The sequence below is a fragment of the Danio rerio genome, chromosome 19, assembly GCF_049306965.1.
Source record: "Danio rerio strain Tuebingen ecotype United States chromosome 19, GRCz12tu, whole genome shotgun sequence".
In the NCBI taxonomy this organism is placed as follows: Eukaryota; Metazoa; Chordata; class Actinopteri; order Cypriniformes; family Danionidae; genus Danio; species Danio rerio.
In genome coordinates this window covers 18,878,142-18,904,266 of record NC_133194.1, presented here as the reverse complement: position 1 = coordinate 18,904,266, position 26,125 = coordinate 18,878,142, and the positions used below count along the sequence as shown (strand labels likewise).

General features: G+C 36.8%; 1 protein-coding gene across 4 annotated transcripts in view; it reads left to right on the top strand.

The window, feature by feature from the left end:
* The window catches only part of top2b (DNA topoisomerase II beta), a 97,143-nt gene that overhangs the window by 42,960 nt on the left and 28,058 nt on the right, over nucleotides 1-26,125 (top strand). For 3 of the 4 annotated variants that reach the window (XM_005159507.5, XM_068215173.2, NM_001045191.2), the window contains exons 13-28: nucleotides 852-977; nucleotides 9,054-9,164; nucleotides 9,242-9,347; nucleotides 9,427-9,536; nucleotides 9,621-9,713; nucleotides 11,295-11,409; nucleotides 11,577-11,698; nucleotides 12,650-12,798; nucleotides 13,391-13,622; nucleotides 15,701-15,835; nucleotides 15,942-16,142; nucleotides 20,430-20,625; nucleotides 23,065-23,156; nucleotides 25,154-25,309; nucleotides 25,652-25,735; nucleotides 25,820-26,017. In XM_005159507.5, the coding sequence (XP_005159564.1) occupies nucleotides 852-977; nucleotides 9,054-9,164; nucleotides 9,242-9,347; nucleotides 9,427-9,536; nucleotides 9,621-9,713; nucleotides 11,295-11,409; nucleotides 11,577-11,698; nucleotides 12,650-12,798; nucleotides 13,391-13,622; nucleotides 15,701-15,835; nucleotides 15,942-16,142; nucleotides 20,430-20,625; nucleotides 23,065-23,156; nucleotides 25,154-25,309; nucleotides 25,652-25,735; nucleotides 25,820-26,017 (2,226 nt within the window). Of the gene's footprint in view, nucleotides 1-851; nucleotides 978-9,053; nucleotides 9,165-9,241; nucleotides 9,348-9,426; nucleotides 9,537-9,620; nucleotides 9,714-11,294; nucleotides 11,410-11,576; nucleotides 11,699-12,649; nucleotides 12,799-13,390; nucleotides 14,480-15,700; nucleotides 15,836-15,941; nucleotides 16,143-20,429; nucleotides 20,626-23,064; nucleotides 23,157-25,153; nucleotides 25,310-25,651; nucleotides 25,736-25,819; nucleotides 26,018-26,125 lie in introns of all 4 variants that reach the window. The other variant, XR_012394698.1, reaches the window with a different exon arrangement.

Below are 26,125 nucleotides of genomic sequence, written 5' to 3'. Positions count from 1 at the left end.
CACAAAACCATCCATCACAATTTGTTATGTGTTTATAACATTAAGAAAATGTAGAGTTGAAGTCAAATATATTAGCTCTCTTGTGAAATCATAATTCTTATATATTTCCTCACAAACTATTTAACAGAGAAGATTTTTCTTAACACATTTTAAACATAAAAGAGTTAATCACTAATTTATTCAAACTAAATTTTTTTGTCTTTGCCATGATGACAGTAATAAATTTTTTACTAGGTATTTTTTCAAGATACTATCATTCAGCTTAAAGGGCCGTGCTAAAAACTTAATGATGACACTTTGTACTGGCTGGTAAAAACAGCAAATCTCTATGCTGAAAGTTTCACAATGATCTCATCGCCGTGACTTTGCTTCAAAATTTCTTTTTAACTGGAAAAGCTAATTTGATTTAAACAATGCAAAAACAACCAATTTTCCTTTTTAGTGAAATATATTGGTCCTAATAGGGTTTTTTTTTAGCAATCTGTTAACATCTTAAAAATGCGGTTTGGTGTTTTGTCACTCTTCAAAGCATTAAGCAAGTGCGGTAGGCCTAGATCACATTCATTCACAACACATATTTGCTGAACACAAGCCGCGAACAGTGATTCTGTAGCATGCATATGTATGCCAATCAGCACTTTTTTCTGTTTAAAGGTTGTGTCGCAATCTAATTTGAATACAGAATAAATTCTGAACTTTTGAGAATCAATACAGATTTTCTGTTAGAGAATAAATGAATTGTTAGAGAAGTAATTTTTTCTCACACCCCTGAATTGCATGGGATTATTAAACACTAAGTATCATTGGTTTTGAGTTTTTTGTCTTAAAGTTGATCTCTTTTTTGGTTGTAGATCATGGAGAATGCGGAAATCAACAACATCATCAAAATTTTGGGTCTTCAGTACAAGAAGAGCTATGATGATCCAGAGTCCCTGAAGAGCTTACGCTATGGAAGGATTATGATCATGACAGATCAGGTGTGAATCTTTAATTGTTCTTCATATCACTATTTTTTAAAGGGGGTACATTTTTGCATTCAGAGCAATTTACATTGTTATACAGAGAATGTTGTATTCTCATGCAAATCATAGACCAAGTGCTTAAAAAATATTTGCTCTAAGAGTATTTCTTTGGCATAAATCATACTTCCAGTTTGTAACAAATTTTGGAAAGTTTTTTAAAATTACCTTATATGGCTTTTCGTAGTAGGTGTGCACACACACATGAACAACAGCAAGAGCATTCCCATCATCTAGCTACACTAAGATAAGGAAGAAGATAAAGATGCCTTTAAATACATGCTTTTGGTTGTAAAGGAAAGTTGACAATGTTTAGTCACAGTTACTTTGAAGAGCTCGTATTTTACAAGATGTAAAATAAGTCTTTTGCGTTTCCAGAATGTGTCATTCAGGTCAAAATTCTGATCAGATCACTTACCCTTTTTTGCACCTGTGTTTTTAGTCAATGCAAGGCAAATTCATTTATATAGCACATTTCATAGTAGCTGAAGGTGGATTAATTTTTCTTTGACTGACCTTTTAGAATTTCTAATTTACGTAATCCTAATGATCTGAGTAATCTGTTAGGTTTGTATTTAGTGAGCATTTGGGGATTTTTTACTTATTTCACTCAATGCTTCATATTTCTTTAAAAGTTGCACTTAAGTCTGAGCTGTATTTGAGTAGAAGATGCTAATGCAGCAGTGTATGATTCTTGTAATCTGACCCTCAAGTACCTTTTGGTCTTACACCTTGTTTATGCCATCGGTTATTATGCTCTTTTTTAACAGTTTTAAATAAAAAAGCGCTGGTTCTTCCTGACCACTCTTAGTACTTTTCCCTTTAGAAAAAGATAAACCGGGGTCAGATGTCAGCATAAAAACAGCAAAAAGTAAACAGCTACTCAGACACAATGAAACAGAGACCCACCGTCTCAAATAATATAGTAAAATATGAGCCACACATAAAAGCTGTTATAATGTTCACTGTGCACACACACAAACACATGCACACACTTAACAGATGCTGTTTTGCTCATCTACTCATGCCAAATGTGACAGAATTCCCATCAAATGAGTACATTTGTTGCTGTATAGAGATCCTTTAAAGATTATTGTTAAAAATAAACCTGATTTCACATCCACACTATGCAACTGTGGTGATTTCAGTAGTAATTACGTAGCTCAGAAAGTGTAGTTTAAAATGCTATAAAAATTAATTAACTTAATTTGCAAATCCTGCCTTGTGGACAAGATATAGGCTATGCAGTAATACTGAGACATGCTAAATATGTGATTGTCAATCAACAAGTGGGTGGGGATAACTGCACTGGGATTCAAAACTGCTGAAATTTCACAAAAGTAAAAAAGAGAGCTGCTATGTTTATATCACTCCAATATGACACACTATACCTACCCCATTTCAGTCCAAACATCTTCCAAAGGTAAGGGGGGTTGGGTCTTCTTCAGGACCTTTTGTCTTTCTGTGGGATCTTGAGCAATCTAAAGAGACAGGACACTTCTGTAGAATGTCCAAGTCTTATGCATAGATCAGGGTAGGGAGCACAACTTCTTGGTACACTTTCAGCTGGGTGGTCCCTGGGCCCCTGTGTTTCCAAACATTGCCTTGCAATCTTCCAAATGCTCTACTGGCCTTAATGATGCAGCAGGTGACTTCATCATCTATGAATTCATTCCTGGACAGAGGGGTGCCAAGATAGCTGAAATTGTCTACAGCTTTCAGAGTCTGACCCTTCATTGTAATACATGGTCTCTGACAGAGTTTTTTCAGGGGGTGGCTGGTGCATGATTTGTCTTTGTGATTTTGATGGTGAGTCCGAAGTTATCACAAGCTTTGGATAATCTACAGCATGGCTGTAAACATCAGACTAAATAATGTTGTTACCAGCCCTGTTTTACTCCATTAGTTACAGGAAAGGCATAACAGAACTGGCCATCATCCTGTACCTGAGCCATCATCGTATCATGGAACTGATAAGTAATGGTGATAAATTTCTTTGGGCAAGAAAATATGCTCATAAGCAAATTTGCTCTGGCAGCAAAGATAATGTCAGCTATTTCGCATCCACCACAGAAGCCACACTGATTTTCAGGTAGGGCTGCACAATTTGGAGAAAAAAATCAAATCTCTATTTAAAATTGTGATTGTGATTTGAGATTGAATATAGTTTCATAAAACAGCGACAGGTTTGATGTGGTGGTTTTAACAGCACCAAAGAAAGACCAAGCATAATCACAAAAAACACTACACAATGCTACTGTTTATTTAAAGCTATCTTTTTAATCCAATTTAATAAATTATATCTAAAATCTTATGTAAAGATTCATGAAACCTTTAAAACCTTTACATTTAGATTGGGTTACATTTTTCATATTGATTTCATGGAATTCTCAGTGCATTGACAATACTTTACATACACAATTCTAGATTTTACTTCAAAGCACAAGAATTCTTGTGTTAAAATGTATCATTTATAAATATATCTATATATTATTTGGAATACATTTTTTTCCTTTAATACAAGGAGTCAGATAAATGAACTGTACCTTTAATTTTACCTGCTCAAAGAAAACACTCTTTTTGAATGTTTCAAACAAGTACATGCACAGAACAACATAAGCATTTATAGCAAATAAACTAAGGTAAATATTATCCTGCTTGCTTTTTGAGTATTGTCGTGCGAGATCTTAAACGCCAATGATTGTTCATTTTGTTCCTGCACTTAACAAAAAGGGCTGCGATTGGCTCTTTCAGTAAGCGTGGCTCTGGCGTTATTCACAGATGAGTGACGCGGATACAGATAAACGGCCGCGGATAGAGTCTATAATGTGCGGTTATCACAGCTAAACCATTATAGACGCTGTGGAGAAAACTCGTGCTGCAGAGTAACACGCTTGTGTGTGTGGGTCCACAAGAGTCACTGTAACAGCCGAGAGAGAAGAGAAAAAGTTATCTCACGCAAGCAGGTGAAAGGTCTACACACTCAGAGAGAGAGAGAGAAGCAGAGCAGAGAGAGTTCACAGCTTTCATTTTCTTCATTGCAGTGAAATAGGGGCTCGTCGGTTCTTCTGTAACAGTTGTCTGCTTTTTAAGTAACGTTAGTTGGATTGTTTTAATTTCTCGCACTCGCCTCCCTCACCATAGTGATAATCAAAATAATTTAAAAAATCGCACCTTTTCAAATTGCAATTTCAGTTTAAAATCGATTCATCGTTCAGGCCTACTTTCAGGCAGCAAACCCTGTTCTAGATGGTTGATCAGATGATTAAGCAAAATCCTGCTTATGATCTTACCGGCCACTGACAGGAGTAAGATTTCTTATCACAAAAAGGCCTATTACCTTTTTACTTATATAAGTAGTCAATTGAGGCATCCTTAAACTCCTGCAGAATAGTCCTATGATTGAAAGTGGAGGGTAGTGCCTTCTGCTTTATACAGCTCTGCAGGAATGTCATCTGGGCCAGGAGCTTTGTCATTTATGGATGATGGTCAGTTCAGTACTGCATTGAAGTGCTGTGCCCATCTTTCCAGAGTCTGGCCTTGGTCCGTGATGAGTGTAGTCCCATTCATGCTGAGCAGCGGAGATGACCCACAAGGCTGAGGACCATAGATAGCTGTCAGGGACTCAAATAAATTCTTTGAGCTGTGTGTGCCAGCATATCTCTATCTCATCTGCCTTCTATCTGAGCCATGAGTCTTGGATATTCTGTAGCTTGGATTCGACCTCCCTACAGATGTTGAGAAAATCTGCTGAGGGTAGATCATTTTGGTGGCATCTATGAAGTTGATGTTTCTTGGTTATGGATTTATATTTGTTAAAACACTTTGAAGACCAATCAAATTAATCTTTATTTCTATAGAGCTTTTTGTACTATAAAAAATAAAGTGTAGATTGTGTCAAAGCAGCTTAACATAGTTGAAGAAAAAAAAATCCATAACTATATTTTAACTATATTTGTGGAACATTCCATCAAATTTGGCAGACAAGAAATTAGTTTTAGAATGCTGGTGTAGTTAAAGTTAAAGCTGATTCAGTTCAGATTAGTAAAGAATTTACTGTTAAAATGTAATTATAAATAAAACTTAAATTATACAAAAACAACATTAAAGGAAAGTGCGCTTCCTTCTGCTCTTTCTGGCATCCTTTTATTGTGGCCGTGCCAAGTCACCCAATCATGACGGACCGGTCTCCTGACGAATCAGCTGTCTGTGTTGGAGGACCCAACAATTTGACAGGCACGGAGAGGGAGAGAAAGAGCAAGAAAGAGAGAAAGCAAGAACGGGAGGAAAATACTACCAATACACTACTACGGACAGAACACTCTGTATATGCACCACACACTTTACCTAAACTCCATCTTACAAGGACTCAAATAAAGAAACATGTTTAACTGTGAATGTACCACAAATCATGTTGCACTATTATTGGTGTTCAGTGTTTGGAATTTCAGCAGTTAAAAATAAACCACAATGAAATGAACTAAAGGTGACGCGGTGGCGCAGTAGGTAGTGCTGTCACCACACAGCAAAATGGTCACTGGTTCGAGCCTCGGCTGGGTCAGGTGGCGGTTCTGTGTGGAGTTTGCATGTTCTCCCCACGTTCTCCCCAGTAGTAACCAATGGAATGCTGTTACTGCCAAATTTCTATATGCTTCCTCAGCTGGAAGTGAATGAATTTGCATTTTTAATCTGCACAGAGATGAATAATTGAATCTGCATTATTGTTCTAGGTTTGTGCCAGTATGTTTTATGTAGCATAATTTCTCATAGTCTGGTTATGTTTTTTTTTTCACTTCATATTTAGGATTTATACAATTTATTATACAACTATAATAGATTGTATACAATTATACAACTACCCAACATGTTATATGTTGTTGGTTTGTGTGAATCATGATTAAATCATGCAGTTGTTCACCGTGCAGTATTAAAGCACATAACCACTTTTTATGGTTTCTAGTAAAAACCATGAAAAATCTGAAATTATCTAATTCAACCGGCTAGTTTGCAAGTGGGGTGGAGGGAGGTGGTTCTTGAAGAGGTTCGCTGGCATGTGAAGCAGGCCTGGCAGAACCTGTATCTGTTGGACCATATTGGTAACCCTAAGGTGTCCTGAGATGGGATGGGATTGGGCCAGATCCAGTACCGCCTCTGTCTTCAAGCGAGGTAAAACCAGCAGTGGTTTTTCCTCCTCAGCTTTGCTATCCAGTAAAGCAGGCCATTCTGCTAGGTTGAGGTTAAGATAACTGGCAGATCTCACACCACTCCCACCTCGACTGGCCAGGCATTGGGGCCAGCTGAAATGGTTACATGGCAGGCAGGGACCTGACGGGTGTCCATGTAGACAGGAAGGTCTTTGACCCAGCCTGGGGGCCAAGATTACTGCCTGTACGAGACTAAACACACTTAATCAAATAGGGCCTGGAACAGTTTTTTGTTGATCTTGACTTCTGCTTCTGGGGCTCCTTCTAGAGTGGATCTTGGTGTATGATGCAGCCTGACAGAGAGGTGGGGGTGTTGGAACTTTTGTTGGCATGAACTCATCAGGTGGAGAGGGAGCCATCAGCCTGCTCACGGGTCGTTGAGGGCCCTCCAGCTCACCCTGGTCATTTCACTCCTTCCTGATGTAGAGTCACATCTGCCAGTTCAAATATCTCAGCGAGCTCCAGGGGGATTAAGGGGTTTCTCATCCTGACTTTTCGGCAATTGGATCGGAGAAGCGCCTGGAGCAATTTGTCAAGGACCACCCGTTCTGCTACCTGACTAGGCATTGGGTCTTTCTCCAACAGCCAATGTCTCATATGCCATGTGAGATCCACCGCTTGGGTGTGGGCTGGTAGATGGGGCTTATACATCCACTCAAAGAACTGTTGGGCCGCACATGTGGATGGCAGTCCCATATGGGTTAGTATTTCACATTTCAGGGTCAGAAAGATGGTAGCTGCACCAGCGGAGAGTGAAAAGTAGGTGCTCTGAGCCTCATCAGTTAGCAGGGGGGCCAGTCATCGACATTCCACCTTTCATGTGTAGTTGTGGTTTCAAACATTTGGAAGTAGGATTTAGTGTTATCATAAGGGGTTAGCTTTGGCCCAAGGGTCTGGTAGCAGAACATGTTGCGCGTCTGGTCCTGACGAACAGCCAGATGCTCGGCCACTTGCTGCTGGTGAATGCTGACCACAGTGAGTAGCTGGAGAAGTTCATCTATTCAGTAGGGGGAGGGAGTGCTTGCCTTTTTTTTATTCAATATTGAGTAGGGGTCTAAGTGTCAGTGATTCTTCACGCTTTTGCCCACATACTCCACTAGTGTATAGGGGTGAAGAATCACACGATAAGAAAACCAAGTTTAGACCTCAGAGGATGTGCTTATTTACATCAAGGGTGAATGAGTGCAAGATCCCAAGGGGTGCTCCAGTGGGTGGTGTGCTCCTGTTCGTGGGGTGCTCAGTGCCTATGAGGAGTGTCTGGGAAGCCAATCAGTCACCAATTGCTGTTTGGAGAAAAGAAAGAGAAAATAAGCGTTATTGCTTTTTTTATCCTAATGCATCTCCACTTCTGGTTTTCTCTGTGTGGCTTATGTAGCCAGTCTTAAATGATTTGTAGCTGGTGCTGATTAGTTGTGAATAGGAGGGCCCAGGTGTTCCTTGTTGCTCTCCAGGACGATACTTATATCTCCTTGGGACACTCGTCACAATAGGTGCGTCCCAAATTACATACTTATGGACTATTCTACTCCATTTTGTTGTATAAAGTGTAAGTAGTGCATTTACACTGAAAATTCAAAAAAGCACTCATTCGACCGGTAAAATTAAGTGTGTAATGTTGGACACTACACATACTCAACGACTGCAATTTTGCTCACGTAGCAGAAGTGGCGGAGTTATCGAGTGCACATGTTGGATAACAATATTTATTTTGGATTGTGAAAGCAAATTCTCCTATCAGAGTGATTATAGCGCCTCCGAATGGAGAATGTGGCAACACTCATGGTAGGTATTATTTAGTACTTTGTTCATTTATTTCACAAATTTGGCAACCGTCAAACGTCATCTAGGAAATGGGTTTAATTTCCGCTTAGTAAAAAAACATTAGTGTTGCATTTGGGATGACACTACATACATATACTATGCTGTTGAGTGTGTAAGTGCAAAAGTACATACATAGTCTGTGAGTGCATAGTGTATAGTGTGCCATTTGGGACGCAGCAAATATATGTGTTATAATATATCAGTTGTGAGTAACACACAACATTAGACAATGTTGAAATGATTATTATTGTCATTTTCCATAGACATCAGTATGTATTTTACAAACCCCACATTTTATTTTACTAGTAAATATGTGTACTCAATTCAAACCTCAAATAGTACCTTACTTAAAACACTGATCATTTTTGACCTTTGGCAAGCAATTTTTGCGATCTTGTCTTTCTCTGAAGCTCTGTTAAGCTTGCATGCTGATGACTCAGTACTCAGATCTCATCTCAAAAGAGAGACATCAAACAAGATGATCAAAATATAAGGGAAAAAGTTGGTTAATGAAAATAAAGTAATTCATTGACTGTTGTCACAGAGCTCATTAACTAATGTTAACAAGGACAACTTTGATTTTTAATAATGCATTAGTAAACACTGAACTATGATTAATGAATGCTGTATGAGTATTGAAGGCTAGTATATCAACTAATAACTAATAGAACCTCAAATTATCAAAGATCATATGTGAAAATTTTATTTTGTAAATATATCACAGAATGAAAGTTGTTCTTACAAAAAAATATACATGTTCTGCAGCAAGTCCTGTTGACTCAGTATTCAGATCTGCCTGCATTTAAAAAATAGCTAATTTTAAAGCTGTTTCTTCCTCTTAGAGTATTAAAAACTAAAACATTTCAGGGATACTATGGATGCTGAACTACCTTATAGGTACTCAAGATTAACATGATATTGGGCAAAATGAGCTTGATACCTCACCTTTTAAGTAAATGTGTCTGTACAGCAAGCATGCACGACCTATTCCTCTTTTATTTCTAAACAGGATCAAGATGGTTCTCACATAAAGGGTCTTCTGATTAACTTCTTCCATCATAACTGGCCATCCCTGCTGAAGCATACCTTTCTGGAGGAGTTCATCACACCTATTGTGAAGGTATAATGATTGTGCAATGAAAATGTTTAGTTTATCAGTGCAGGTTTTTATACTTGTTTCTAAAACTCTTTCCTCAGGCCAGTAAGAATAAACAGGAAGTATCATTCTACAGCATACCAGAGTTTGAAGAATGGAAGAAGCATACAGAAAGTTATAAAACTTGGCACATAAAGTACTACAAAGGTTGGTTTTCTGTTTCTATTAGTCTGCATTTATAAACAAGTGGCAGTTTTTGGCTAAATGTTTTTTACATATTTGTCAGGTTTGGGTACCAGCACAAGCAAAGAAGCGAAGGAATATTTTTCAGACATGGAAAGACATCGCATTATGTTCAAGTACAATGGTACTGAAGATGATGCGGCCATTACACTGGTTAGTTTATTCACTAATTATGTTGATGAAGTATTGCATTTGTTCAATAATTAACTGCATATTACTTGAACATAATGTCTGTAGGCTTTCAGCAAGAAGAAAACGGATGACAGGAAAGAGTGGCTGACTAATTTCATGGAGGACAGACGACAAAGGAGGATGCATGGACTTCCTGAGGTAATGCATTCATTATACACTCCATGTCAAATGAAAAGTATTTCCAGTTGTTCAAGCAAACGCAGCGTATTAAGTATTATGCTTATGGGTATTTACAGAAATATTGTTTAGTCATTATCACTGAGATGTGCATGGTACTAACACATGCACAGGTAGCTAGTCATTTGTTTGCAACACTGGAGTTAGCTTTAATTAGACCTTTAAGTATTTAAGTATTAATTTACTTAAAATCTGATTAAAATGTAAGTATTAATCATTATTTGTTTTTGAACAAATCAAGCAACATGTATTAATTATAGTAATGAGCACATTTTTCCGTTCCCACTAGCGCTGCACAGTTATATATATATATAACATCATATACCGTTGAAGTCAGAATTACTAGCCCCCCTGTTTATTTTGCCCCCCATTTTTAATTTTAACTTAAAGATTATTTTAACACATTTCTAAACAAAATAGTTTTAATAACTCATTTCTAATAACCGATTTATTTTATCTTTGCCCTGATAAAAGTACATATTTTACTAGATATTTCTCAAGACACTTTTATATAGCTTAAAGTGACATTAAAGGCTTAACTAGGTTAATTAGGTTAACTAGGCAGGTTAGTGTAATTAGGCAAGTTATTGTATAACGATAGTTTAACCAGGGGTTTTCAAACATTTAGAACGTTTAACTAGAATGCATTAACTCTACATGTGCCTGAAAGTTAGCTGTGGAGCTAACGTTTATCATATTCACTCTAGTGAATGCATAAAAATTGTCATCATAATTTACTCGAGTGCACGACTTAATAGGTGCTGGCACCCTGCCCCACAGTTTGAAAAACCCTGTTGTAGACTATTGAAAAAATATATAGCTTAATAGTGCTAATAATTTTGACCTTAGAATGTTCATTAAAAAGATTAAAAACTTTTATTCTAGCCCAAATAAAACAAAGACTTTCTCCAGAAGACTCCAGGGACTAATAATTCTCACTTTAACGGCATATATTGATATATACAACCTTTAAAACGCTTACATTTAGATTGTGTTACATTTTCCACATTAAATTTTATGACATTCCCAGTGCATTGACAATACTTAAAACAATTTTAGGTTTTTCTTCACATAACTCTTGTATTACAATGTATCATTTATAATTTTTTTTTATTTATGTATTATTTATATAAATAATACAAGCAGTCAGATATATGAACTGTACTTTTATTTTGACCTGCTAAAAGAAAACATTTATAGCAAATAAACAAATATAAATATTATGTCGCTTGCTTTTTGAGCATTGTTGAGCGGGTTCTTAAGCCCCTGAGATTAATAATTGTGTTCCCATGCTCAACAGAAAGGCCTGAAAATGGCTCGAACAATTAGTGCGGCTCTGGCATTATTCACCCATAAGTGACGTGGATACAGATAAATGGCAGAGGTTTCAGTCTACAAACTAAAATGGCAAGAATGTACGACAATTTAAGCTTAGAAAGCATGTAAAATATATTATAACAGAACATAAAAAAAGCTAGGGAATTTTTCCAAAAAAGTGAATTATTTTATGAACTGATACACTTTCTTATTTTCTCATTACAGCAATACTTGTATGGCACATCAACACGACACCTGTCCTACAATGACTTCATCAATAAAGAACTCATCCTCTTCTCCAATTCTGACAATGAGCGTTCAATTCCATCACTTGTTGATGGTATGTATTTTCAATTATGTATTTTTTTATCAATTAAACTTAAAGATTGTGTGTTTCTAATGTGTGTTTTTTTTATTAGCTGAGCAAATTTATATCTTTTGGAATAACTGTGTCCTGGGTTTAACTGGGTTTCTAAACTTCATGTTTATGTCATCTGCTGTATGCAGGTCTAAAGCCAGGCCAGAGGAAGGTGTTGTTTACCTGTGTAAAAAGGAACGATAAAAGAGAAGTCAAAGTGGCCCAGCTGGCCGGATCTGTGGCTGAGATGTCTGCATATCATCATGGCGAGGTTTGTAGCAAAAAATTCTTGACCATTGTACCTTTTATCATTCTACCATTTTTTTACCATGGTCATCACTAGGGTAAATAATTGCAATTTTTTGTTTGTTTTTGTGAAGTGCCGATTAAAGGTTGATTTATTTGCTTGGTTCTTGAAAAACACATTTTACACAACTGTAAGATATCATGGCAACTGTGAGAATTTGGGGTGATGGTATGCCGTGAGAATTCCTGGAAGCAAGAAATTTTATTTTTATTTAAGTTAAAAAATAAGCAAAGTAAGAAGCATGACCTATTTTGCTCAGGAATCAAGCACAAGATTATAAAGGGAGCAAATCATGAGGTGATAGAGAATGGGCAGGGCAAGTAGACAACTAATAATAGGAAAAAATGAATGGTGTGGCTAAACCAGGGGTCAAGTCACCCCTGGACTAGACAGTAGTCAAAAGAGCACATGGCAAAAAAAAACAGCACCATGTGCTTATAGAACAAGAACATAGGCATAAACTACATGTAAACATGAGCCACGTTCTACACAAATGAAACCTCAAGATACAAAACAGCATGCGAGACTAGAGCACATGGTGAGAGCCATGCTCTCACAAATGTGCCAATGATGTTCTGGTGCAAACTGAAACCGAACATGACTGAAATTGCGAGACATCAAACAAGATCAAAATACAAGGACAAATGTTGGTTAATGAAAGTCATTAATTGTTTGTCATTGTTAACTCACAGAGCTCATTAACTAATGTAAACAAAAATAACGTTTGTTTTTAATAATGCAATACTGAACTATGAGTAATAAATGCTGTATAAGTATTGAAGGTAAATATATTAATTAATCATAACTAATAGAACCACAAATGATAAAGGATCATATGTAATAATTGAGTTTGGAAATAGATCACATTGAACAGAATGAAAGATGTTCTTACAAGAAAATATATCTGTTCTGCAGCAAGCCCTGATGATGACTATCGTGAATTTGGCCCAGAACTTTGTCGGCAGCAACAATGTCAACATCCTTCAGCCTCTCGGACAGTTCGGTACCCGTATTAATGGGGGTAAAGATGCTGCCAGTCCTCGTTACATCTTTACTATGCTTAGGTAAGATATTATTCGTTTTGATAATGAATTGCAAAGTGAGGGGCCAGCCTCCCCCTCACTTTATCCACCTATATATATATTATACATATTTTAATACATGTTTTAATGCCCATTCTTATAAAGTAATTAGAAATAATTATGTCAATTTATCAGTACATTCATAAGCACAAATGAGTTATGTTCATTATCAATTGTTATCAATTTTGTTTATATAGGTACATTTAGGTAGGTATAGGCATCAAGTAGCTCTAGTGCTTTTATTGACAGTTTAATAAATACCTTAAAGGGTTAGTTGACCCAAAAGGGAAAAAGTACTCACCCTCAAGAGGTTTTAAACCTTTATGAGCTTTATGAGAAGTTAAACACAAAAGAAGTTAATCCAAAGAAAGCTGAAAACCTCTAAGAAACGTATTTCAAACAATTAAAGGGTTTATCCATTTGACACCTGCTTTCATTTGATTTGTTCATTCAGTATCACATAGTTATAAACATTAATGTTAATAACTATAATATTGAATTTATAACCCTATATGGCACACACGCACTCACCAAAATTGTTAAAAAGAAAACATTTTTTTCTTTTATCACTTAGTCCATTGGCCAAACTGCTGTTTCCTGCTGTGGACTCCAGTCTGCTAAAGTTTCTATATGATGACAACCAGAAGGTGGAGCCAGAATGGTACATACCCATAATTCCCATGGTACTGGTAAATGGAGCTGAGGGTATTGGGACTGGGTGGGCATGCAAGATTCCCAATTATGACCCACGAGAGATTGTCAACAACATCAACCGTATGCTCAACCATCAGGATCCTCTACCCATGGTAACACATTTTAATTTAAACTTTAAATTTTGAGTGTGAATCCAAATCCAGACCTTTATGAGTTAATAAATTTAATTTCCATTGATAATTTTTGTGTGACTTTGTTGTCAGCACATTCAGCTATGTAAAGAAGAAAGTATTTAATAAGAATATTTCATTCATTCAGATCTAGGATGTGTAATTTTAGTGTTTCCTTTATTTTTTGAGCAGTGTACATGTAGATCATTTAATTTCATCATTAATATTGGAATGTGAAGAGACTTTCAACCAGTGCGACATAACATTTTTCTGAGGACAAACACCTATTGCAATTTAAGTGTCAGTAGCACAGAGGACCTGGTTGGAATCCATGCCTTAATTGAAAGCTGTGCAAAGTGAAAGCATGGTGACCAGCAGTGCACCTGATGTGGTGTCTCTGCAGCCACGTGTTGATAAGAAAGGAGGAAAAGCCACAATATGAACAATTGCTGCCCAAATAGTGTTCCTGTGTTTAATCTCTGTTTTATTCTGCACTGAAATATGAAGCATTGGAGTGCACAAATACTTGCCACATGCTTAGAGAATGCAGAAACAAACATGTTATTCAGATACAGAAATAGCATAAGCTAAGATTAAAAATTATGTCTGATAGCTTCTGTTAGCTGCATGAAAAAAAGACTAGGCTGAAGACAGGGAATATATATTGTAATATCTGCTCGCTTTTTCATACTTTTCAAGTCATACTGTTTTGTTTGTATTGTGTGTGCGTCTATATACATAAAAACAACACATTAACAAGTTTCAAATAATGACTCTGACCCAAATAACAGTATTTTCTTTTTGTTTTTCAAATATCTTTTCATCTTATATTTTAGTTTGCTGATGGGCGACGCAGTGGCGCAGTAGGTAGTGCTGTCGCCTCACAGCAAGAAGGTTGCTGGTTTGAGCCTTGGCTGGGTCAGTTGGCGTTTCTGTGTGGAGTTTGCATGTTCTCCCTGCGTTCGCGTGGGTTTCCTCCGGGTGCTCCGATTTTCCCCCACAGAACAAAGACATGCAGTATAGGTGAATTGGGTAGGCTAAATTGTCCGTTGTGCATGGGTGTTTCCCAGAGATGGGTTGCAACTGGAAGGGCATCCGCTGCATAAAACACATATGCTGGATAAGTTGGCGGTTCATTCCGCTGTGACAACCCCAGATTAATGAAGTGACTAAGCCGAAAAGAAGATGAATGAGTGAATGGTTTGCTGATTTTGGTTTGCAGATAGACTTTGCCCCAATGTGCTAACAATTCTTATAATATACCAAACACAAAATTTAAAAATACTTTTAAAACAAGATTTGAATCTTATTTAATAAGAATACTATTTTTCCACTGGTGTAGGCTTTAGTTAAACTGTGTCATTCAAATAGATGTTATAAAAAAGTAGAGAAAAACATTTGCATCTTTAGGCAAAACAATAACACTGTTGTATTTTACGATATGGCCCTTCAACTATTTTCATTTCAGACAGCTCAAACATGTGGTTAGGTTCAGGGCTAGCTTTATCTCTAAAACCAGAGGAGTATGTAATAATATAAATAGGCCACTCAATCAAGAGTAAAAACAACTACAATCCAAGTATACTTAAAATATACTACTAAGTATTTGTCACTGAACAAGTATTTAAAATATACTAAACTTTTCTGTCAGTACAAGTCAAGTATATTTAAGTTCAATGTTTCTGAGAAATACCCAAAGTACATTTCAAAGAAGTTTATAAAAAGCAAACTGAAAGTATACTTTATTTTTTGTTTCTTTAAAATAAGTATTCTAATAATACTCTTAAACTTCTAAACATTAATCTTCTTTTTTTTAAGAAAATACATTTAAAGAAGTACATAAAAGGTAGACTGCTTTTTTATTTATTTTATATATTTACTTTTTTTAAAAGAAGTATACTAATATTTCTTCCTTATTATAAGGGGTATTATTGTCTTTAAATACAATTGTTTTGTATCAGTTTGAAGGTGTGCATTTTTCTGTAAAAATGTATTGATCATCAAGCTCAAGTTTGGTTTAAACTTGAAATGCTCATTCTATTTATTTCACGTTTTGTTAGCTTCCCAGCTACAAGAACTTTAAAGGTACCATTCATGAACTGGGACAAAACCAGTATTTGGTCAGTGGAGAAGTGTCCGTGCTAGACAAAAATACCATCGAGATTAGTGAACTTCCTGTTCGTACATGGACTCAGGTAAGGTCACTTGTCTTGTTTTAATGAAATATGTATTAATTAGAATCATGCTGTACTGAAGAGTCCAGGAATTATCTTATATAATCTATTTTCTTTTCTTTTTTAGGCTTACAAAGAGTCAGTTCTGGAGCCCATGCTCCAAGGAACAGATAAAACCCCTCCTCTGATCAGCGACTATAAGGAATACCACACTGACACTACTGTGAAGTTTGTGGTGCGCATGACAGAGGAGAAACTGGCACAGGCAGAGGCAGCCGGTCTTCACAAGGTCTTCAAATTACAGTCATCACTCACCTGTAACTCCATGGTACGTCCCTTCTAATGCTTCTGATTCAAGCGAACAAAATTTCACACTCTATTCAGGGTTATTTAGCATTAAGAGCACTGTCATTAAATGGATGTTTATGAAAATTTAAGTTTTAAATGTCATTAACATCATACAATTTAATTCCTCTTGGCACTAATGTTTTGATTTGGTATAAATCATGTTTTTGCAATTGTTTTCCTCAGCACACAAGTAAAAAACATGATTTTTTAAACAGAGTTTTTGAAAATATACTGTTCATGTGCACACACATGTATTTCTCTATTTTTTTTTTATCTCATGGCATTCTGTGGGGGCTGTCTGATCCCTGTATGAACAGAGCAGTGTGTGGATCTCATTGCTGGCAATAAGTCTTGTTCTTGGTGCATGTTGGACACCAGCAGGGCTGCCCTTTGTGACCAGTTTGTTTCTCATTTTTGTGGAAAGAATTTCTTGGTAGAGCCTAGGGTTAGGGGGTCTTGTTTGGGGACCACGGGATGACATCTCTGCTATTTGCTAATTATGGTCTTCGGTTGGCTTCATCACTTTTTTTCAACTTTTCACCTTTATTTGTATAGTGCTTTTACAATGTAGATTATTTTAAAGCAGCTTCACATAAAAGATCATAAATTGAAACGGTGTCGTTAATTTTTCAAAGTTTAAGTTCAGTTCAGCTCAGTTCAATGTTGTTTAATAATCACTACTGAGAGTCCAAAAACTAAAGAGCAACCCATCGCTGCATAGTTCTACAGATTCCAAACCATGCAAGCTAGTGGCGACAGATATGGACCTTCAGCATGCACTGGAATGGTATGCTTCCAAGTGTGCTTCTAGCTCTTATGGGGGATCATGAGGCCTTCCCCAAAGAAAAATAAATTATGCATGTAAAATATTTCAATACTTTTAAATAGTTTTAACTGTGGACAATAACTATGCAAATGTGACCACCTCACAGTCATCCAATCACAATGCTGGATTTGAAAGGTGCCATCTTTTCAATCCCATCTTCCAGGGAAAGATAAAACATTCCCTCAAGAAGGTTGTGGTAGTTGGTATTTTCATCCTGGCCACATCACTCTTGGCAGCATACCAACCTAGTGCATGTTGAAGATCCATGTCCAATGAAGCCAACAGAATCATTATTATTGTTGGCAATGCGAACCAAACCTCAGTACTGTTTACACACACACCTTTTAGTGCTTAAATTCAATATTCACCTTAATTCACTTCCAAAAAATTCAGTTCAGTTAAAAAATACAACGTATAATGTTCAACAACAATTTTAAACTAGTAAATATTCAAAGAAATGGCACTAAAAGTAGCATTTAATTTTAATATTCTATTTTTTTTTAACACAGCATATTTTTTAGCTCTCATTTTTCATGGACAGCTTCTTTCATCTCGCTATGTATGTTTTTAAAATATTTTTTTTTTAATTTTGTCTTGAATATACATAGTACGAAAAAAATCATTTGAGCAATTTATTTAATGCCAAGCCATGTTCATTTTAAAGAGCATATTGTAGGTTAAAAAACTGTTTCAAAAAAAGGTAAAATCGTTTGTGAAAGTACTCTATAATACCATAAAATACCATAATAAAATGTTGGTCACACTTTACAATAAGGTTCATTAGTTAATGTTAATTAATGCATTTACTAACATGAACAAACCATGAACAATACATTTAGTACTGTATTTGTTCATGTTAGTTAACGTTAGTTAATGAAAATACAGTTGTTCATTGTTAGTTCATGTTAACTCATGGTGCATTAACTAATGTTAACAAGCATGGACTTGGATGTTAATAATGCATTAGTAAATGTTTAATTATGATTAATAAATGCTGTACATGTGTTGTTCATGATTAGTTCATGTTAGTAAATGCATTAACTAATGAACCTTATTGTAAAGTGTTACCAAAATGTTTTATGAAGTGCAAAGGCACAAATATAAAGAAAATTTGTCTGTTTTCCACTTCGGCTTATTTTTCTAACCACCCCGGTGACGTCAAAAGCGGGACTTATCTGACAGACGTGCGCTGCATACAGTGGGGCAGAGGAGCTTATAGCAGAAATGGTTGTTAGTTTTGGCGTAATTTATCATCATCATGCTATATTATTGTGTTTATGGGAACTGCACAAACTCCAGCCTGTCAACAGATCAAGTCCACAAGTTTCCTGTCGCTATTTTGGTTCATGAAATGGGATGAATTTGATAAGACGCGAATGGCGAAAAACACTCCTGGATCAGTCGAAGATGCAGCTCGATGAAAATGAGAGCTGTACACGGTACAGTCTACTGTATAAGTTTTGTAAGATGGTTTGCAGTTCACTATCCAGGGGTCTGCAAATGTGGCTGGGTTTTCTGTATTATGTTATATTATAAAACATACGGTGAATTTTAAAATCTATAACTGAGGACGCGGGTGGTGAGTGAGGTGTCGCGGACGCCAGCCTCTCTATTCTGCTGCCCTATGCACGGATATAACTGAGGACGCGGGTGGTGAAGAAGGTGTCGCGGACGCCGCCCTATGCGCGGATATAACTGAGGAGGTGTCGCGGACATAACTGAGGACGCGGGTGGTGAGGGTAGTGTCGCGGATGCCAGCCTCTCTATTCTGCTGCCCTATGCGCGGACATAACTGAGGACGCGGGTGGTGAGGGTAGTGTCGCGGACGCCGCCATGGACGCGCCGGCCCTGGAGGTCTTCACAGGCTCGACGAGAATGCAGAACTTTGCATTACATTTGCTCTCCTTTCTAGATCCTTCCAGCGGGTTTACAAGGATGAGGCTGTCGGCATCTTTTTACACAGCATTCACAATCTCGTACACATTAAAGACATGATAGTGCGGTACCCACATAAATGTTGGGCAACTTACTGAAAAAATATTTTAGGTTTACTTTTAAATGGGCCAGATAATATATTTTTCTTTCAGTATACACACACTCACACAGATACCTATACATATATAAAGAGTAAAAATGCTGGTATTAACACTGCTTATGATTTTGTGCTATATAAATAAAACTTGAACTTGAGTTGAATTAGAATCTGAACTTGAAGTTTATTTAACCATAAATGCAGATCAGATCTGTTAATCAAATCTTTGTAAATATTTTATACTGTAACAACTATACTTGTCTTTTTATGGATTGTTGCCTAAATGGGATCTGATACAGATAATCTTATACCCAATGAAAAAAATGACAAAAAGACACATATTTAAAAACTTATTTTAATTGTTTTAATATTTGATGTTGTTTTTATTATAATACAAAAGCTCCGAAATCCTTTTGTATAATAAAAAGATTTTCCAGTACCTTGTTTACATGTTTCTGCATTATTCCAGATGTTCTGTGTTATTTGTGTTTTGTGTTCACTTATCTACTATTAAAAAATATGGTCAATGTGGCATAACTTAAATGCTCATTAGTTTTTGTTACTGGTAAGTATTAATATTTATAGATGATTAATTCTAGCTTTGCTATTGCCAGAAAAGATTTTGTGCATATCTCTCTGTAAGCCAACACTAGTCTCACTATAAACCTGCTCGGTTCTTCTCACAATAGAGTTAAATTACACTTCTCTGACTGCTGTTCTGTCTGCTGGTCTGTCCACAGGCTTATAATTGTATGGCTGTGGTCTGTTGTTTGTGTGAGTCTCTCAGAATATCTTATCTCGGCATCTAAACGCGCACCGCGATCCGTTGTCTTCATAGTGTTATTTGCGCGAACTCCCTTATCCAACGTCACTTCCGGTCTGGCGATTTTTCAGATGCGGAAGCAAATTTCCGTGACTAAAAACGACTCCAAATGGCTTAATAATAAACTTTAATGTATATTTTAAAGAAAATCTAGTTCCTACTTTACTCTTACACACATTGTCTCACTGGGGTGTCTAACCTACAGTATGCTCTTTAATTTGCCTCAGGAATTAAAAGACGATAATTCGAAAACAGTAGATTTAAACTTTGTCTGAATTTCTCTACCCCATCCTACAATTCATACACATTAACATCATAAATACCAAAGCAAAGCAAACACTGCATTACAATACAGTTGCACTGCAGCACTACTATATTATGCAAGAGAGAAACTTGTAATGTTTTGCACTTGACAGTGTTTACTGTCATTTTGTTTTGTTTTTTCAAACCATGGTATTTTGAGGGACTTAATAATTAACAATGTTTTACAATTAAAATGTGAAACTATATTACTAATAGTCTGAGTTTTAAACAATTATTTTAGCTCTACAGTACATTATTTTTCTCATACTTCTGTCTTTGATAGGTGCTGTTTGATCACATGGGCTGTATGAAGCGATACGAGTCTGTACAGGAGATCTTGAAAGAGTTTTTTGAGTTGCGCCTACATTATTATAAATTGAGGAAAGACTGGCTGGTGGGTAGTTTGGGTGCTGAATCTGCCAAACTGTCAAACCAGGCACGATTTGTTCTAGAGAAGATTGAAGGAAAACTATCGATTGGTAAGATTTTTATTCATACATCAACTTTTTGTTTATCCTGTCCATGTGTGTGTGTGTGTGTTTGTGTATGAGCAATGATGTATATGCAGACAGACTTAAAATTTTTTAGCCAGCCAGCCCGACGGCTTCCAGTGAACTGTCTTTCCATTACAAAATTGCCACGTTTAGATTAGATATTTGATATAAAGTGGGATCTCATACCGGACACGAAGCACTGCATTAAATTCCATTTTTCCTTGCCATCTCTTTAAAATATGAACATTTATTTTACCTCAGTATTTTAAATGGAGTTTCTGTGCTGGCCTGCTGGGACTGACGGCGCTAGCAGTTACTCGGTCTGTCATCTCATTTTATGCTAGAACGACAAAATGAATGCTTACATTTATTTAAATGATTGTATTTTAATAACATAATGAGGTCGATGCTGTGAAATAACCTTATAACCTTTCACCAGTAGTTTGTCATTGGCTGAAAAACACAAGTTATGCATATACTTCAAATGAGTAGCATTGTGTCATGACTGTAGATTAGCATTGCAGCAATATCGCAGTGTCATGAACGTGAAATTAAATTTAAACAACAATTCAATGACACAAGCGTGTAAAGAAATATAGAAATAACGGAAAACCCTACTGTGTATGTAACTACTTTCACATCTTAAGTTGATCACAGCCGGACAAAAGCTGTTACTAATAAAAAAGTAGTGTTTAAGTATTCTAATGTCTTGATGATATTGCTCAAAGATTAGGAAAAAATACATAAAACCTGCACTTAACACCCAAAGTCTGCAGTGTGTTTAACAACTATACAGAAATCCAAGTGCAGAATAACTGTCCACTAGAAGGGTGTCCTTGGCAGGAACGTAAGCAATTAATGACGCATCAAAACACATTTTCAAATAGGCCCTGGTCTTATGAATAAATCACATATTCAAAAACTAATCAACTAAATTCTTTGTTAAAAAAAGTCACAAAATACATTATTTGTTCCAACAGCTGCTGTATTTGGTAAACTATACTAAGTTGCTCTATAACAGGAGTGCCCAAACTCAGTCCCGGTAGGCCGGTGCTCTGCAGAATTTAGTTCCAACCCCCATTAAACCCACCTGAACCAGCTAATCAAGCTCTTTCTAAATATTCTAGAAAGTTCCAGGCAGGTGTTGAAGGAAGTTGGTGCTAAACTATGCAGGACACTGATCTTCTAGGACCGAGTTTGGGCACCTCTGCTCTTTACACTTAGTTCTAGACTAAGGGCCCCCAGTGGTCTGCAAACAGAAGGCACTTCTGAGATACTGCTCATTGGCCCATACTTGCCTGCATTGTCAGCCCTCACTAGGCCCACACTAACTCTAATACTGCGAAAGGAATTACAAATTGTTTATAAAAATAAAACAAAATCAACTTTTAAAATAAAAAATAATTACAGTGGAAAATATGTTTTTGTGCTAAAATACTCATTGTCTGTCTTGCTGTCATTCCCTATCTGCTATATATTGTATATCTCTTTGTATGAAAAAAAGATAATTATTAAAAAATATTCATTGGCAAAACTCATTCTTCCTGTGTAATCTGTCAATAAATGGATGGCAGTGATTATTTCTCCGAATGTAAAACAGGGAATGGGAAACGAAAGTGGACTCCCTACACGAAAAAAAACCTGTATGGGCCCTAAAAAAGAGCCACTCTGGGCTAAAAAGAGCTGGTCTTGTATGCAAGTGTGGGGTGCTCACAAAGAGCATGCAGTGAACCAATAACTGGAATCTCCCCACACAGAATTCTGCAGATTTTCTGCAAATTTCCACTGATTTTTAGCCCATAATTTATTCTGTTTATTTACTTTAGTAAATGTGTGTAAATCTGTATTTATTCTTTTTTTATTATTAATTAAAGTAATATTATTGACTAATGTAAAAATGTTCATGAGATTTATGTACAATGCAGTTTGTACAGTAATATTTTCTGTCTTTTAGTAGAGATATTATATGAGAGACTTGCTTTGTTTACCAAATAAAGTGAATCTAATTGGATTTGCATTTTAAACATTAAATAAAAGTTAAAAAGGTATTTTGGTTTATTTCATATATTTAGGTTTTAGCTATGATACTCCCAAAATCATTCCGCAGAAATCCACAGATTTTTTACCAAAATTCACAGCAGAAATAGCAAAAAACGTCAGCAGATTCCGTCTAGCCTTGGCCATACCTCACTGGGCCTGTTTAGGTTTGGTGTGGGATAGCTGTAGCCCACTGTGCCTGCGTAAACCCAGAACATGTTTGCAGGTAATGTCAATGGTAACAATTAAGTAAATTGTTAGTAGAAACTTTGCGTCAGTACTATTTTACTAAAGAGGACAAATGATAGATGTGCCATTTAAAGTCTAGAATAAATCTTACAAATCCCTGTGTTCTCTTTGTGCTTTAATTGTTTGTTATTTTGCCAGAGAACAAATCAAAAAGAGATTTGATCCGCATGCTGGTGCAAAGAGGATATGAGTCTGACCCAGTTGCAGCCTGGAACAAAGCTCAAGAGAAGGTATGTTAGCATGTATAGATGTTAGATATTGCTTTTGTATGAGATGAGTTCATACATTTAAGAGGCAGTCACACAACTAAACACATAGTGTATTCATCCACCCTAGCACCTCAGTTAACGGCACACATGTCCAGGGGCGCCGCTGGGGGGCAGATAGGGCAATTCTAAAGGGGGGAAGAATCCAACCCCCCCAAAACAGCCCCCCCAAACCTCCAAACAGTAAGTCCAAAGGCCAGGGTCTGTCATGGTATGGGGTTGTGTCAGTTCTCTTGATAAAGGTAAATTGATGATGGAACCATTAATGCTGAAAAATACATAGAGATTTTGGAACACATTCACACACAAAAACACATTCTGCACACATTACAAAGTCTTTGCTGTGGAGGATATAGGTACTTGGCTGGTCTGCCTGCAGTCCTGACCTGTCCCAATATAGAATGTGTGACACATTTTGAATTGCAAAATGCGACAACGAAGACACCATACTGTTGCTCACTTGTTGGGTAAAAGAAGTGGACAAAATTACACCTGAAACACTTAGGGCGTACTCACACTATGTACAGTTGCCTTGACCCGGGCCAAAGCACACTTGTCCACCCTCCCGTTTCCCCCCATGGCCCGCACTCACATTACATTCGGACCGAGGCATGCTTGCGTCATCAATGATGCGCTGGTCAGAAGCGCTCTCGCTCAGCACAGTCAAGATTTCTCTAGTTATATTGTTTAAGTCGTTTGATATGCAGTGACACACAGTCAAATATTTTGCCGAACAGATCAGCCACCTTTAACACTCATAAACAATCATAAAGTCCTCGTACTTCAGGAATTAGGAGGTTTGCTGAAGGTGCGCAGGTCGTGCAGTGAGGGGTTTGCATCTTTAATAAACTAAGACATTTTGCGTTCATTAAACAGTAAGAATGATTAATAAATATATGAAACAGTCCCTTAAAAGTCACGTCTCGCTTTCAGTTTCGGGCCCAAGTGAACCGCGCTCAGGCATACCTCTTCCAACCAGGCCAGTGCCGGCCAAGTGAACCGTGCCTGAGGCCGATTCAAAGCACTCACACTTCTCATACAATTCGGGAAACGGGCCTGGGCATGGTTCGGATAGCATAGTGTGAGTGGGCCCTTAACCACTTGGTGTCTTCAGACCCTAAACATCTTTTAAGTGTTGTGAAAAGGAATCACAACCTTACAAAGTGGTACATGCTTTACTGTCCCAACTTTTTTTTTTTATGTGTTGCCAGAACCAACATTAGAATACAAGTTTATTTAAAAAATTTATAAAAATCATGAGGAATACATTAAAAAATGTTTGTTGTGTTGTCTCCAATGAAATACAAGTCAGAGTAAATGTAGAAAATTACTAATTTCTTTTTTATTTGCGTTTTCAATACTTTCATTTTACTGGCCTTTTTCTGATTTAGGGTTGTAATTTGAATAGTTGTCATTGTGGCTAAACTGTTTTACAATAATATATATGAAAAAAAAAACTAAAATGTTTGGCTCAGGGCATAGCATTGTCCCTTTCAATCATGAAGGTGGCTAGTTTAAGTCCCGGCTATAATAGGAGGTCTTTCTGTGTACAGTTTGCATGTTCTCCCCATGTTTGTGTGGGTCTCTGGGTGCTCCTGTTTCCCTCACAGTCCAAATGACAACCGCTATAGGTAATTTGGACCAACTAAATTGACTGTTGTGTATGAGTGTGTGAAGGAGAGAATTTATGGGTGTTTCCCAGCACTGGGGTTTTATGAATTAGTGCACTCTCAGTGCTGGGTTGTGGTCGGAAGGGCATCTGCTGCATAGAACATGTGTATAATAATTTTTAATGTTAGTGTAATTTCACTGTGACGACCTCTGAAAAAGCAGGGAACAAGACTAAATAAAGTGAGTTTTGAGTGTATTGATAATGGTATGGTCAGTTGTGCTTTCAATTTAACTTGTTATGTTTAGCTCAATATCTAAATACTTTTTTTTGCATGATATGACATTGCTAGTCTTTGGAGGAAGAGGATGGTGGTGGTAATGACAGTGACAGCTCAGTGGACTCTGGCTCTTTCTCTGGACCAAATTTTAACTACATTCTCAACATGCCTCTGTGGTGTCTGACAAAGGAGAAGGTTGAGGAACTTCTCAAGCAGAGAGACCTTAAGGTATGAGTTATCTCAAAACTATCATCGGTGTGTCAATTGAAGTATACTATGAGCTTTAAATGGTTTACCGTAAATGTAACATTATGTATGAGTTATTGTGAGACTTTCCAAATCTGTTGTACTGTATGTACTGTGGAAGCATAGGCATAAACAGTGCTACTTCCCAGGTTAGGGGTGGATGATAGGTGGATGATATGTCCAAAACCGATCGAAAACGATAAAAGTGTTATTGTTATTTCACAATACTGATTGAAAAACTAGTATAGCATAAAAGATTTGAATAATAATAGAAGCAGTTTGGTGTCTCCAGTTTTTACTGTAAGTATGTGCTTTTTTATACAGAAAGCAGAGCTGAATGAACTCCAGAGCAAGACTTCAGAAAATCTGTGGAGGGAAGATCTGGCCGTTTTTATCGAGGAACTGGATGTGAGTATGTTAGCTTTAGGATTGGGTTGAATCATCATGCGTGATGATTAGTGTTTGAGAGCTTTCTGTCTGTCTTTCTTCCAGCGTGTAGAGGAGCAGGAAAAAGAGAGTGTGAACTTGGGCAAGGCTGTAAAACTGGTTAAAGGTAAAGTGGGCAAACCTAAAGTGAAGAAGATGCAGTTGGAGGAAACTCTGCCCTCTCCATTTGGCCGAAGGGTTGAGCCACAGATTACACTGGCTATGAAAGCAGATGCCTCCAAGAAACTCACCAAAAAGAAGAAGGTAAGAGTAGGCGCTACTGTCATTATTTTAATATCAGTTAAATGTATTAAAAGCATAAGTGGAGTAAAACAATATAATAAAAAGTGACCTTTATGGTGTATTTTTTTT